The 15056-nt window shown below is 33.7% G+C and overlaps 1 protein-coding gene across 3 annotated transcripts in view; it reads right to left on the bottom strand.

The window, feature by feature from the left end:
• The window catches only part of LOC136989475 (myb-related protein A-like), a 32481-nt gene extending 22227 nt beyond the window's left edge, over positions 1 to 10254 (bottom strand). For 2 of the 3 annotated variants that reach the window (XM_067287630.1, XM_067287632.1), the window contains exons 1-3: positions 10105 to 10254; positions 5298 to 5384; positions 5058 to 5210 (exon numbers count right to left, since the gene is read on the bottom strand). In XM_067287630.1, coding sequence (XP_067143731.1) covers positions 5058 to 5210; positions 5298 to 5348 — 204 coding nt within the window. In that variant the 5' untranslated portion in view covers positions 5349 to 5384; positions 10105 to 10254. Of the gene's footprint in view, positions 1 to 5057; positions 5211 to 5297; positions 5385 to 6335; positions 6679 to 10104 lie in introns of those variants that run through there. The other variant, XM_067287631.1, reaches the window with a different exon arrangement.
• Positions 10255 to 15056: the final 4802 nt, after the last annotated feature.

Genomic DNA, 15056 nt, shown 5'->3' with positions numbered 1-15056 from the left:
ATGATGTACAAAAATAAACTTGAGATTCTAAAATTCCTAACTATGAGGGAAAACTGCTTATTGAGACTCCAACAGCCTGATATAATACAAAGATCTCTCTAAAAATGTAAAATAAAGCCTTTGAAATTAATTATACACACAAACTGAAATGGAGTAAATGAATTTGTATGAAACTAGCTACATTTTATCATTATTTAAATATATAAAAAAATCAGTTATAACAAATATTTCTGGATGTAACTATTTATCATTAAGCAGAGTTGTACAAAAAGAATCCTTTATAAATATTCGCTTTGTTAGTTTGCATAATGAATTCTATTCTCACAACTGAAGTTAACCATACCATAAGTTCGACATTCTATATTCCAACCATTATTAACACAAAATTAATTGACCATGTTTATTAATAAATTTCTATTCATTCTCTACTTTAAATGTATTCTAAGAGAATCCAATGAAGCGTTACTACTTTTGTCTATTGCCATCACTTTTGTTATCTTCAAAAGGTCGGTATAAAAAACTTTTTTTGTTCTCATTAAATTGTGAATATCATCATCCATAAAGGGGGAAACTGGGACACTTGCCCCCTGGAATTGAGCAAAAAATTCCACAAATATAATCATAAGAGTGAGATAAATAACCTTACACACTTGATCACTGGATGCTTTGTCTGTCTTTTTGTATCAATGCAATACCATATTCTATAGCCAACTTGTGAAAAAAAAAACTTAAAAGATTAGATAAATTACACCAATAAGCTTTGCCCCCCCTAAAAAAGTTTCTGTGAATGCTCATGAATATTATGACAATAATATTTCAAACAATTTTAAAAATTTTCTCATCGATTTAATTGTTTTGTGTTTAATACAGATAAGATCTAACTCAATAAATTTCTACATTCTAATTAAATCTACATTCACAAGCAAAGAATTTTGCACAGCCAATGAAACAAAGTCTCCAGAAAATGTACACTTAAAATATTCAATTAGAGAATTTGTGATATATCGCTGATGAGTAGCTATCACAATCAACTATGAATGATTAATTGTGATTGAAAGCATAAAAATAATTAAAGTGCTATCTGTCATCATTATGGAACTCGCATTACGCCTTTATACTAGAACGTATTGACTTAATATATTTAAATTTACCCAGCCTATAGATAACGACTGTGACAATAATTAATGCAACTTTCAACATGCGTGATGCTATTTGAATATTTTTGAATTAAGTTCCAGATAAATGTTGGTATAGAATGTTCAACTGAAATGATTTTCCATCATTATAATAATTAACAGCCACAGATTCTATATTATGCCGGCAAAAGTGACATCATGGCAATTACTCATCAGGCCACATGCCATGAATACCACTAACATTTCTTTTGCCAAATTTCTTCAGATTAGAAACAGAAAGTACTTTAATTATTTCTGAAAATTAAAAAACAAAAAAGCAACCCAATTTCAAAGATGCTCAAAAAAAATTGGATAAGATAAACTAGTTTATTTTTCACATTTTTTCAAAAATATAAACCGGAAACGGATTTAAGGTTTATCTCTCCCCAACAAAATTAGCATCATTATAGTTTATATGTCTTTCATTAATACTTTTTCCTGTAAATTAGTCATTTCTATGAATGCTTTCTTTCCTAGACAGGAAACAGATGTAATTAAAACAGTTGAAACAATATTTTAATATATCTCATAATAAAAATGCAGTTCTCTGCAGAGAAAATGAATCTTTTATATTATTTTGTGCCAAAATATAGTCTAGTAAAACATAATTTACAGTTATAATTTGAAAACTGTAGTTTCAATGCTAGCAATTTATAATAGCATTTAATCTGCAGGGTAGGTGAAAAGTAACCAGGCATTGAGAAATCACTATAACTTCTGTAATAATAATGCCTTCATAATAAAATTTGTGCACGCATGTATATCAGTCAATGGAATTTTATAATTCCCACATTGATGATGCAGATGGTAACCGAGAGAAGCAGCACACACAGTGGAAAAAAGATGGCCGACTGCCTGTCTATTTGGGAATGAGCATGGATTACTGCCCACTATGAGCCGTACAAAGACGGTGGTATATGGTGAAGGGATGTCGTGCCATAATTAGTCCAGAAACTATCAAAAATTGTCATTCAAAGCTAACGACCATGGGTTCACTTGCAGATGGGCCTCCATCCACATCACCATCCAAGAAAAAAGTGTAGCAGGTAGATGGAACCAGTGCCTACATTAAATTTTAAGGGATCCATATTTCCATTTAATAAGGTACATGTCTAATAATTTTCATCTTTGCATTAAAAATATAGAAATTATAGCAAATTTCTCAATGCATAGTTACTTTCCACTCCCCCTGTACTTATCTAATTTAGATTTATAATTAGAGAATATTCTGTACTCTTCTAAACTGCATTTAAAATTGTTAATATTACATAATTAAATTAAAACATTTATTTCATTAAGAAGTAAATTAGTATCTGTAATTTTCAATCTAATTAATAGACGACAAACTGAATGAATCATTAATTAAACACTCCAAAACTAAGATTTTAATTGTGGGTAAGTGTGATCTAACAGTTAATTAAAACTAATAACAGTTTATTGAATATTTAAACTTAATTGTCTGTAATAATGGAGAAATAAATAAATATTATTTTTAAGAGGTTTGAGAACAGATTAAAGGCAACTGGAATGGAAAAGAAATTTCCAATACTTAAAATTTCGATTAAACTTAATTACTTTATATTTAAATCAGAAAGTTTTTGATTCATAAACATAACAAAATTTAAGCCTTTCAAGTACAGATTTGAGAAGAAAAAAGTTTTAATGTACTGAAAGAATTGTTATGCAAATTTTTAAAATATTTCTTGGTAAAATGAAAACGATTTCCTTAAATGGCTGAAACATTTATAATTTCTGTCTGTAAGACTTTATTCAGCTACCATAAATTGAATATTTAACATGTATAAGTTTCACAGTCACTTCAATTGATGCATCTTTCAATTCCCATTGTAAAATTATAACATCTTCAAGCAAAGTTTGGCAGTATTATATAATTTTACAATTATAGTAATATATAGATTTTGCAACTGCTTTATCAGTTTTTATTATTGTTACATCATATAATATTCTGTCAGAGGTTAAATATTGAAATCAGAACAAACTAGTCTTTCATGTAATAAAATTTATCTACAGCTTTAAATAATTGTAATCTTCATTTATATGTAACTTTAATCGTGTTGTCTGCATACTTAGTATTAAATAAAAGAAAATTACAGAAATGCTATATGAAGTAGAGAAGTCGACATTTATGAATGAATAAAATATTTTTGGGGATTCCATCATATAATCAGATTGTCTACCTGTTCGAATTGAACAAGAACAAAGGAAACATTTGCTTGAATGTTTAAACAAAATCCAAATAAAAGACTGGCTTGGAACAATCAAATGAATATTTCAATCATCCCATTCAATTCGAATGCTTAGAGCCGCAGCAGCCAAACCAAAGCTTCCGAGCTGCATACAACTCTTCCTCATCTTTACCATGCCATCGTAGTTTCCCATGACATTCTTTATAATTTCACATCGTGGCCACATAAATTCCTTTTAAAACTTGGTATATACTAGTTACACATGCAAAATAGTTTTTGTAAGTTTGCCAAGCACGTTCGGTCACCTCTGGCACAGAGGATCCCACAGAGCAAGTTCGAAAAACGTCTGACAGATCGGCGTCGACTCTCATATTTTATGTAGAATTTCCATAATTTGCTTTGATTTTCTGCGGAGTCAGTGAACTCATAGTACATAAACACATAGATGACGACAAACAAAATTAGTAAATCTTTCATAAATTCTGGTATTTTTACAACCACTGGAGATTCTGAATACACAGCAAGATTCATAAAAGTATTAACCAATAATAAAGTTACAAGGACAAGGACCAATGTTATTAATCAACCAGAACATTCAATCCTACCATCCATACTTATGTAAACCATAAAATTTTTACACACATCAAATATTTTCTTAAATGATCCAAATTATTGCAGGCACCACATCAGCGGGCCAATTATACATCTGACCAACGACCAAACTCTAAAGACAAATGACTAATTTTTGAATTGTCAATTCAAAAATTAAGCTTTTCATGGTGCTTTAATTAATCCAAAGACGTACTGATTTTAATATATCATTTTTGTATCATAACTCCATCTATTGAGAAAAATACGAAAAATAGGGCGTCTACATTGATCTTTTGATACAAAAATTTTATCAAATTGAAGTATATTTTCGAAAAATCATTAATTTTTTTTGCCTTAAAAAAATCTTATCCAAGCGACAAAAATTCGTTAAGCAGAAGAAAAATCAACGAAGTTTAACTTTATATTATTTCATAATTTTCTATATATAAACGTCGTAGCCGTTAACAAGTTACGAAACAATTAACGTTCGTTTAAGGAATAAAAAAATAATAATAATAAAAGAAACAGCACGTTTGAAAAACAGGGCGTCGACTAAAACCCTCGTACAAGAATACACCGCCTACGTCAGGTTAGAAATCCATCGCACACGACCTTGAAAACGTGAACAATGCCGATAAAAACCTCCTTCGTGTGTACATAAACCCGTTTGTAGTCGAAACCAGACGCGGTGATTAACTGGCAGATGCCGTATCTATTGAGTTACGTCACGATGGAACTTTGATCGATCCCGAGAAAAGTCGGCTCCGTGTCACGTGTTCCACCGATAAATCTGTGTAAACGTCCCCCTTACATACATATATATATATATATATTTTTTTTTTTTAACTCCGACTACCCTAAGGCGTAGGAGGGGGAAGCTACAATCTCAACCGCAATTCCTCTTTAGAATAATACGTAGGAGACACAGGTCAGTGGACTGCTTCCTACCACCTGTTACCTTTAGTCGGGTAGAAAACTCTCGTTAGAGTTAATTACACCTGCGATCATTTTTGGATAGTTCACGTATGACCCCGTTTCCTCGCATTTCCTTTTTTTTCCGATAACAAAAAAGAATCGTACTCACGTCTTTAGTCCAAGGTCCTTTGATGAGGCAGGGGTTGATCACTTTCTGCCATCTCTGAAGACACTGCACGCTGGTCCTGTCCGAAAAATGCTGAGCCACGCGTGACCAGTTGTCCGAACCGTGAATGTTAACCAGCTTCTTCAATTTTTCGTCCTGATAGACATGGGAAAAAACCACTCTCAAAATTCGAACAAGCACTCTAACACAACCCGTAATTCCATGCCATTTTTTTTTTTTTACCTCTTCCTTCGTCCACTTTCCTTTATTAATGTGCTTCTTGTTCCTTCCCATGCTGGGGAATCGCCAGAAGTTAATGATCCATTCGAGCTGAAATGAAAAGCGAAGCCTTTAAAAACGCCGGAGACTAATAGATTCGATCAGGTGAAAAATATAAAGAAAAACTCAGCACGGTCAGAGGAAGAAGCTGGCCAGCTGAGACGCCTACACAAATGGTACAGATGTTTATCCCCCCTCTCGGGCACCAGATGCATCGACAATGGAAGCGACACGCGCCAACTAAAGAGGCACCCTTTGCTAGACAGATAGGCAGCTGGCCACCCCGATTTTCACTCTAATGATAAAATATAGCGTAACCCACGACCCGAGACAATGACAAAGTAAAAATGACAGTCTACGCCAGAAAATAAACGGGAATGATTAATTCGAGGTGGGAAAAATTAAAACTGGACGACACAGAAAATTTCCCCTCCAACCGAATCTACTCGTATAGGAAATATACGAATGAAATAAGCCACTAAAGATGATAGACAACAGCGAGTGAAGCCGGTGGACCATCGCGGGTGGAAATATTACTACTGTATTAATAAAATAGATAAACGGAAATAGCAGAAAAATATTAATCTGCAGGAGCATACTGACGAATCGGATAAAATTCCGATCGAATTTAATAATAAAACTGATCTTAAACAGTCGAAATTGCTACGGAAAGTAAGTTATCGGCAAAGCCCTGAAGCGACACAATGGCAGACCACCAGTTCCATTCATAGTTGAGTCTGCCACTCATTCATGGTGGAGTACTACGAAAGAAACTACAAAAACTAAAAATAAACCCACAGAAGAGGAAAAACGGATTTATATTTCCGCCGCCCTCTTCTGCGGGTTTATAAATGAAATAATCGTAACTACTAGAGTAGATTAAATCACTTTTAATTAATAAAAATTCCAAGAAACTCTGGTAATAAAACAGAAAGGACGGATAGTTTCATAACAAAAGCGAAGAAACAAAGAAAAACAAAACGCGATCGTAATTTTACTTACGAACAAGGGTCTGTAGTACAAGGCCTGACTGAACACGTGCTTCCAGCCTGCGTGATGGAAACAATCTCATATATTTTTTTTTAACGTTGGGGGAAAAAAACCATTATATAAAGAATAGTTGCATTAATGGAAACATATATTCTACCCGCATTACGCGTACATCGAGTTGAACATCCGGTTAAACAAAAGAACTCCAGGCAGATGGAATCTCGGAAAACGGAAGTGGAAACTCTGAAAAGAGGGGGGTAGAATCTTTCAGCTGTTAAGATACAACACTCGTCCTGAAGTGGCAGAAGCTTCCGTTTTCCAGAGAGAAAAGTTCTCGTATCTCGCACCCGACTCGAACTTTTCGAGACTAGAATGGTCGCGTGGCTCCTTGAAAAGAACTCCTAGCATCGTTTTTATTACATCGTGACGTTTTACGAGACGATAAATCGTAAAATCTTTATAAATAATGCGAGACAAGGTTACAAGCATTCACGATACACTCGAAATTCGTGGTTATAAAACTTTTCTTTTCAGAAAACGTGCTTTATATACTGTTAGAAATGTATAATACAATGATAAGAGAGGACTTTGATGTTTTTGTCACTTAAGTTGGGATGTTCTGTGTTATATAAACAGATATAAAATATATCCTTTAATATTCTAGACACACAATAGATTCTAGAACATAAACTAGAGAAAGAAACGCAGCATCACTGTCAATTGTTTTGTAGACAATGATACACAAAATGCTTTACGGAATGGCTTATCATCTAGTGAAATAAAAATCTCCAATACTAATGATGATCCATCAAAATTTTTTCGTTTACTTTTATTTTTACCGGTCTCGAAGTAAAAAAACTGCAGATTTGGCATCCTGAATTATTCGGTTTTCAAACCAGAATAGTATTCGTTTGCTTAGTAAAAGGCAAATGAATCGGAATGAGGCCAGAATAATAAATTCCTACTTTATCTAAGAATATCTCAAGATATAAATGTAAAACATCCTTAAAAAGATAAAATAAGTTCAAGTTAAAATGACAAGAAAGAATGTTTCTGAATTTATAAAAAGAAAAAAAAAAAACAGAAATTAGACTTTATAAAATGCTAATAGAATTAACAGCCAACTTCACAATCAGGAAAATAAATAAATAAATATATATATATATGAATTAGTCAAAGAAATGTGTAATCAAATCCAAATATAACTTGTTATTGCATAAGTGATAGTAATAATTGCTGTTTTTCCTCCTTTGAAAAACAAGCGAAGCAGCAAAATAAATTAGAAATAAAATGCTACATATTCTTATGACAAAGTTCAACTCCACGATGATGATTATTTTAGTTTATTCATTTGTTAACTAGGGCACAATAAATTCTTAGATGCTTTATGATAGGCAAGTTACAGGCCCTCTCATTTTATTCTAAATCCATTCTCAATCTTAAATCCAAATAAATTAATGATTTTAAGTCTTGTTTCCTTTCTTCAATTTCCACTTCCTCTTTTATCAAATTTTAAAGAAGCTAATTGAGTTTAATAGATTAATGGAGATCCAAGAAACAATCTAAAACCCTATTCTGCTAGCAGTTAAAAATCAAAGATTAAATTTAGTATTTTAAAATTGAAAGAAATATATATTTTTTCTAATTGCTAGAATTAATAAACATGTACTTTTTAGTTTAGTATATATTTCATAACATGCTCTTACCATGTATCTATCTATGACAAATAATCGCCCGCCATATTTACCCAATGATAAGTTAATGCCTTTGATATGCCGATAAATTCTTCTTAATTCTAAGTACTTAATTTATAAGATAATATATTTAAAAGTTTTAAGTTTATAGAACTTGAAGCTGTTTTGAAAGCTCAAATTCCATTATTCATGTAGAGCTGTAACCACTCAAATGTTTTACATTATAATCATACAGGAAGTGGGTAATTTAACCAGGAAAATAATACATATCATTTTGATTTTGTTGGCAATGTTATCAATGAATTTTATTTCTGTTTGATGAGCCAACGCTTGATACTTCTACAAGCTTCTTTAAATATAGAGAATTCTTATGCAGCTTATTATAAAATTCGGCTATGGCTAAAATTACAGTAATTCTTGCTGAAAATCATTAAAATAATACCATTCTAAGCAAACATTTTCAGAGAAATTTCATCTGCATCCCATAAAAAAAAAATAAAGTAGATCAATCCCTTAATAACAGTATAATATGATTTATCTGAAAATGGGCAAAAATGATTACCAAGTCACCCTCAAATCGTTCACTAAGCAGCCAAAGGTCTGACCAAAACATAATCTGAGATAGTTTAATATTCTCATGCCACTCCACTCACTTCCTTTTAATCAATGAATGCAGCAAATTCTAGATAAACTTGACAAATCAGCTAGTTTCATATTTCGCTTTTCATTTTAAAAATATCTTTGTAGTTTTGATGACTACACATTTATATGTTGCTCCGTCATTGAAACAGCAAAGAGAAAGCTTTTTAAAAAAGAAAATTTATGGAGAACCTTTTAATTTGTTTATATTATAAGAACATTTATCACACCTAAATTAGTGTAAGAAAAAATTGATTAAAGTAAACAAATGTTATCGATGCAGACAGGACAGAGTAACAATAAAAATTCCGACTAAACCGACTTCTTTGGCATCGTCTAATCTCAGAAAATACGATTCATACTGTGTAATTTATCTTCGATTAAACTAAAGTTTTATTCTTGAATTAAATTTCTCGCTCAAAAATAATTTTTAGACATTTATTCTAGAAAATTTCACCTCAGTTTTGACCATCAAAGTCAAAGAAGTTTTTTGTAGTTTATATTGTTCTCGTCCTACGATCGCTACTCAACTTGCACCAAATTAAAATGGATAATTTTAAAAGATCACAACAAATAAAAATGTTAAAACACTTTAAGATATGTCACCTTCATTTAAAGAACATAGCATTATTTAATTAGGAGGCATAGAATTTAATAGAAGACAGAATTTAAAGTTAACTTTTGAACAGAAATTAAGAGATTATAATAATTAACTTTCAGAAACTACATTTCTTTCTCATACTTTCAATTTCTGTAATAAGAAAATGATGACAATATATGTATGCTAAAGATGACAACAAAGAAACTGAAAGGGATTGAAGTAAAGGACGATGAGGATCATACTGTGAAGATGTTAAGGAAATTAAAATAATTGTAAAAAATGATGATGATGCTAGACACATGCTGAAAACGACAGGAAACTAAAGGGGATTATAGTAAGGGATGATGATGATGATGATGATGATGATAGACACATACTAAAGACGACAGGAAACTAAAAGGCAATGTAATAAAGACGATAATTATATTGTGAAGATGTTAAAGAAATTAACGATTATGAAGATATAATTATTCATAATTCCAAGTAGAGACGACGACGATAGAGGAATTAAACGCACGAAACATCATCACCATCATCATTGGAAAATAAACGTAGTGCGCATAAAAAGCGAAAACTGCCGACAGAACAAACGACGGGGCAGATTCATTTTGGCCGACGTTATCACAACCAAACAAAGAATCACACGTTATTTAGCCTTAACTTGTTTACAAAAGCCAGATAAAGTTTCCTGGCATTCTTTACCAATATTTAATGCATGCAATTACCTAAATATCGTTCATTTTTTGATTTCATTTTCTTCGGAGTGGAAGTGACGTTTACAGTATAAAGCATGGGTGACGTTTGTAATGGGAAAAATGGCGTTTAACGTAAAGGAAATCGTACTTACCGAATGAATACGGGTACAGTCGATGTCTCATTTGACCGTGGTATAAACAAAACAAAACAAAAGTGATTTAACAGACGATGGGCATTAAAATGGCGACCAAACTTCCTCCAAATCGCGCGCTACCTGCCGGTGACGTCACTACATCAGATACTCCATTGGCCGAATGAGATGTGGTTTGGTTTACGCCACCTAATGGCGATTTTTTTTTCGAATGCATTTTATTGTTTATTTTTATAATTGTCTTTCGGTATAAAAATGTGGCGTTATTTATTTGAAAGTAATATTATAACGTCTATAAATGATGAAGACGACAGTGATAAAACCGTAGCGGGATTAAATTTGTAAAGTAAGCTTATAGCGCCGACGGCCGAGACGATCGAGGAGTCGTCCTATCGCTCCGGGGAATCCGGAATCGAATTCGACCGAGAATTTCCGGATAATTTCTCGTTCCATCCCCATTCTAGACCAGCCGAAGACCCAATGGATATAGAAAAAGCCCTCTTAGTGCCCACGGGATAGTTTAAAAACTAAAAAAGCTCACAGCGCCGTCACTAGCAGATTTATGAATTAAATGATCGTTTACGGTTAATTTTTTTTTACTTTGTTGTCATATGTTAGGATTCCACATTATTCTTCTTTGGGGGCTGAAAAAGGGGAACGATTACAGTTTGTTTTTGAACGTATTGGGGTAAACGCAAGTTCGGTTCGCGAACTGGCGACGAAATTAAAAATATCTATTTTCAATTTGTGATTTTATATTTATACAATTAATATACACAATTCAAAATAATTACATATTCCGTTTTATTTTTATAAGTATGCACTGTACATAAAGCAGACAAAACAAAGCCAAATCGTTCATGTGATATTAAAAATATTTTAGCACTTTGTTAAAGTTTCCTTTTTGTATTTATATAACTAATAACAACTTATACCCCATTTTTAAGGTATTTTCTAGTATTTTTGACATAATTGTATTACAGTAGTGCCAAGTACTTCGAATTTAATTTGTTTCACGAGGCCGTTCGAACTCCGGATCAAATTTTTCCCATTAGAAATAATGGAAATTGAATTAATCCGTTCCCACCCTAAACAATGCCCATTTCGATAAACTTAAACGCAAATACACGTAATTTATGGTAAAAATAACACAATTAAATGCCCTAAATAATAAAATTAAAACGCAAACGATAAATACAGTAATTATAATAAAATGAAAATTGCATTTACTGGTCGCACACTGTCGACTTCGGCATCTCAAATATGGCCACCAGGTCCGCCTCACGTGTACCACGTGCGCACAACAGTTGTGTAAGGAACTGAGTCCGAGCTGTATTTTTATTTTCTAATTTTTGTTTTCTTTACGTATATTTTATTTTGGGGTTTATGTTTAGTTAGGGCGAAGGTTCCCCACTCACCCTCTATAACGAACGAAAATGAAGAAACCAAGTTACCGAATCAGACGTAGCGCCATAGGAAAAACTAACGCGCTATTGCGCTTTCCCCGAAATCGGAAGTTCGAACGGAAGTTCCGACACGGAAAAAGGGGAGAAGACCCCACAGACACTTAACATAAGGCTCACTAAAAGTCTTAAAGAGACATCTCGAAAGTGTACTTTTATTTATCAGACAAATTATTGATGTAAAAGTCTCTAGTAAATTGTCGGAAACAAGCTGACCAGACAACGATGAAAAAAATTCTTGTTAGTCATGTAAGTATGTAAATGACGGGGTGGTCCCAAAGATAATTGTAATGTCACCTCACAGCGTATAAAACAACTAAGCTGACAGATCAAGAGCGAGGTGAGCTTCTGACCGATCGAAAGCGAGGTTCGAGAAGGTGATTTCCAGATCGATAGAATTGGAAAAGTACTTGGCGACTAGAAAGAGTTCGGATAAAAAGATTCCTAGTATTTGAGGTGACGGATAGTCATAGTTGATAAGATTGATTGATTGATTGTACAGTACATAGTAGTAAGTTGATTTTAAATTGTCGGAATTCCAAGGGGAATAGAAATACACCATAGTTATCAAGTTATCTTATATTTTTGTTGGGACTAAGAATTTGTCCTTTGACAAATAAATTGTTTTTTGGTTTTTTACTAACTTGTACATAGTATTTTTTTTCTATTTCAGATTAAACTTGATTTGTTCTTTATTAGTTTCGATTGTAGTTATAATTTCTAGATCACGCAAAAGTCCAGGCCTGGCTTTATTCTCGCGAACCCGCGTAAAGTACTCGTTAGGTTACGGTCGGTAAGTCTAACGATCGTTTTCGCACTCGACAACGATTTTGTCGTTCAGTCTAAAAATTAATTAGTACTTTACAGTTGGAGTTTACGCAATGAGCGCATTTTCTTTTACTGCGCGCACAGTTCGAACGTAGAAGTATCGTTCGAACTCTGAAACGATCGAGGTACGAGATACCACTGTATTATTTGTGAAATAAATTCTATCCGCTTTTATCATCAAACATACTGATGAATACTTGTAGGAATTAATATGAAAATGTATGTAAAAGTAACAAATAAGTTTGATAATCTGTTGTATTCCATGTAGAGTATTATTTTTAATTAAATTTACTCTAACGCTTCTTAAAATCAAATTCGATTATTTTTAATGTACTAGGTTGATAACTTTATCATCCTAGTGCACTGCCTATAGGTAGTACACTATATATATGTAAGTTTTAATTCATACGTAGCTTATATTCTTTATGCACAAAAACAGATTAACTGATTAATCATAAAACGTACAACTTTTTTCATATACTTTTACTGTACGTACAGTACATATGACATTGTTTTGTACGGCAATGCGATACGTGAGCGATCTGCCGAGAGGAATGCCTCTCAGGAGGACTTTTTCTATAGGAAACTAGCCCCTATTAAGGTGTTGTAAACGTGAAAACCCAAACTCCACGTGGCCAGCCCGTTGGCGAGGCGCGAACCCACGACCAACAATCAGTGGTTTTATCCACTCGGGCACTGATGAGTCAGTCCCATATGTATATAAGCAGTGGTGATATTCGAAATAGTTAACAAAGGGTTCGCTAGCAGAAAATTTTCCCCTGACAATCACCGATAAACGAAATGGAAGTTTTGGCTAGAAATATATCGCAAGAAAAAGGTATTGTATTTATCTAATAATAAGTGGCGTATTTAGAACGTAAGGGACCCTGGGCGAAGACCAGGTAACAATAGCATATTAGTGCTGTCGACCCCCCTTTTTTTAGGCAGAGAAATTTTTTACCCCAAATAGCACTGCCGATAATAGACAGATGTCAACATCTGTCGAAATACAATATCCTTTTTATTTCGCTGTCCATAGCCCGACACGTATTCCACAGCCATCTTGTATTATCTCGCGCGCGTGAGATTGTGGGATCTCTTATGACTGGATCTAGTTTCAAGAACTCTCTTGAATCGATCGCGATTAAACCTCGTTTCGGTCGACATTGAAACGGTCGAGAGAGATCGCACCAAGACATAGTCCCCGACCTTGCTCACAATCTAGATTGAAATGCTCGGTGCGAATGGGGTATAAGGCTCTAGTTTAGTAGTATTACAGAGTATAATACGTATATTTTTTTGTTTTTTTTTAAAAAAAACAAAACCACTGAGAAATGTTTCGTGTGTTTAACAAGGTTCGGAAAACTGAAAATTTTAACAACGGCTTCGGCCGAACCTGTGCGAACTCTCTGACTATCGCCACTGCATATAAGACAATAGTAAAAATATTGATTTTATTAGAGAGGTTGCGGCCGAAGTCATCATCTCTAAAACGTTAACGTCGAACGTTAAGCGCCGCCATCTTGTAAGCCTGTAAGTTTGACAATGGCATTTGGAACATGCTTGACGTTCTAAACGCCGTTGTCAAACTTACAGGCTTACAAGATGGCGGCGCTTAACGTTCGACGTTAACGTTTTAGAGATGATGACTTCGGCCGCAACCTCTCCATTACAGGTTTTTAATCAATATTGTAATCGCAGTTGTAATTTTTACTAATTTATAGAAAAACAACTCGAAAGGCCCGATGCAGGCATACTAAATTACAAATAAAAATAATTTTACAGTATAATATTCAGTATAATAGCTATTATTTAAATTAACAATATAAATAATGTTATAAGGGCGCCCCTAGGAGCTGTTTTTGGCATACCGTGACAAAGAATGCCAATTTATTCATCTTTATAAACCGAAATTATCTACTATATATCATTATTCTCTTCCTAAAGAAAATTTGCATTTGGTAGCTACACGAAAGTATTTCTAGACCCAGAATAAATAACTTACGTAAACAATGTATTAACTTCCAGGTCATATACACAAATTTAAACACAAGGCCGTGATGCGTATTATCCGTAGGCAAACGTATGTTAGAACACGGTCAAAAGGCCGAAAGATCAGGGTAGCAGCCTATCCACTCTGGGGACCAGGGATCGATCCGGGCGGGTCAAAATTTCCCAGGGATTTTTCGGGGATGATCCGTCCGATGTCTGGCCTCGTCCATCACCTCCCGGCAGAACCCGTAATTGGTTTGCTATAGAAGACTCCGTTAGTAGAAATGGAATCTTTTGCAGCCGAAGAGTAGAGGGGTGGTAGCGCACGTATTCAGCCCAAAACGTGAACGTCTGATGTCGAGCGCCGCCATATGGCAATTCTATACGGTCGATAATGGCGTTTGCTACGTCTAGAATGGCGGGTAGACGATCGGCTTAAACTTCGTGTTTGTGGTTAAAAGTATGATCTTCTACCATCAACAGCGTAATACGTTTGTAAATTTTCTAAAAATTAATTTTCCGAGCTGCTTTCGAATTTACATAAGCCACTACTTCCCTCGACAAAAATATGAGCTAGTCTTATCGTACGGTAGGAGACACAACGCTAATTAAAAATAATTTAGTTTTATTAAACATCTTACAAATACTTGTAAATAAACAAATTAAACT

This window comes from Centruroides vittatus, unplaced genomic scaffold (assembly GCF_030686945.1).
Source record: "Centruroides vittatus isolate TY-2023 unplaced genomic scaffold, ASM3068694v2 scaffold_576, whole genome shotgun sequence".
In the NCBI taxonomy this organism is placed as follows: Eukaryota; Metazoa; Arthropoda; class Arachnida; order Scorpiones; family Buthidae; genus Centruroides; species Centruroides vittatus.
The sequence above is the reverse complement of the archived record's forward strand: the minus strand, read 5'-3'. Positions and strand labels throughout refer to the sequence as shown.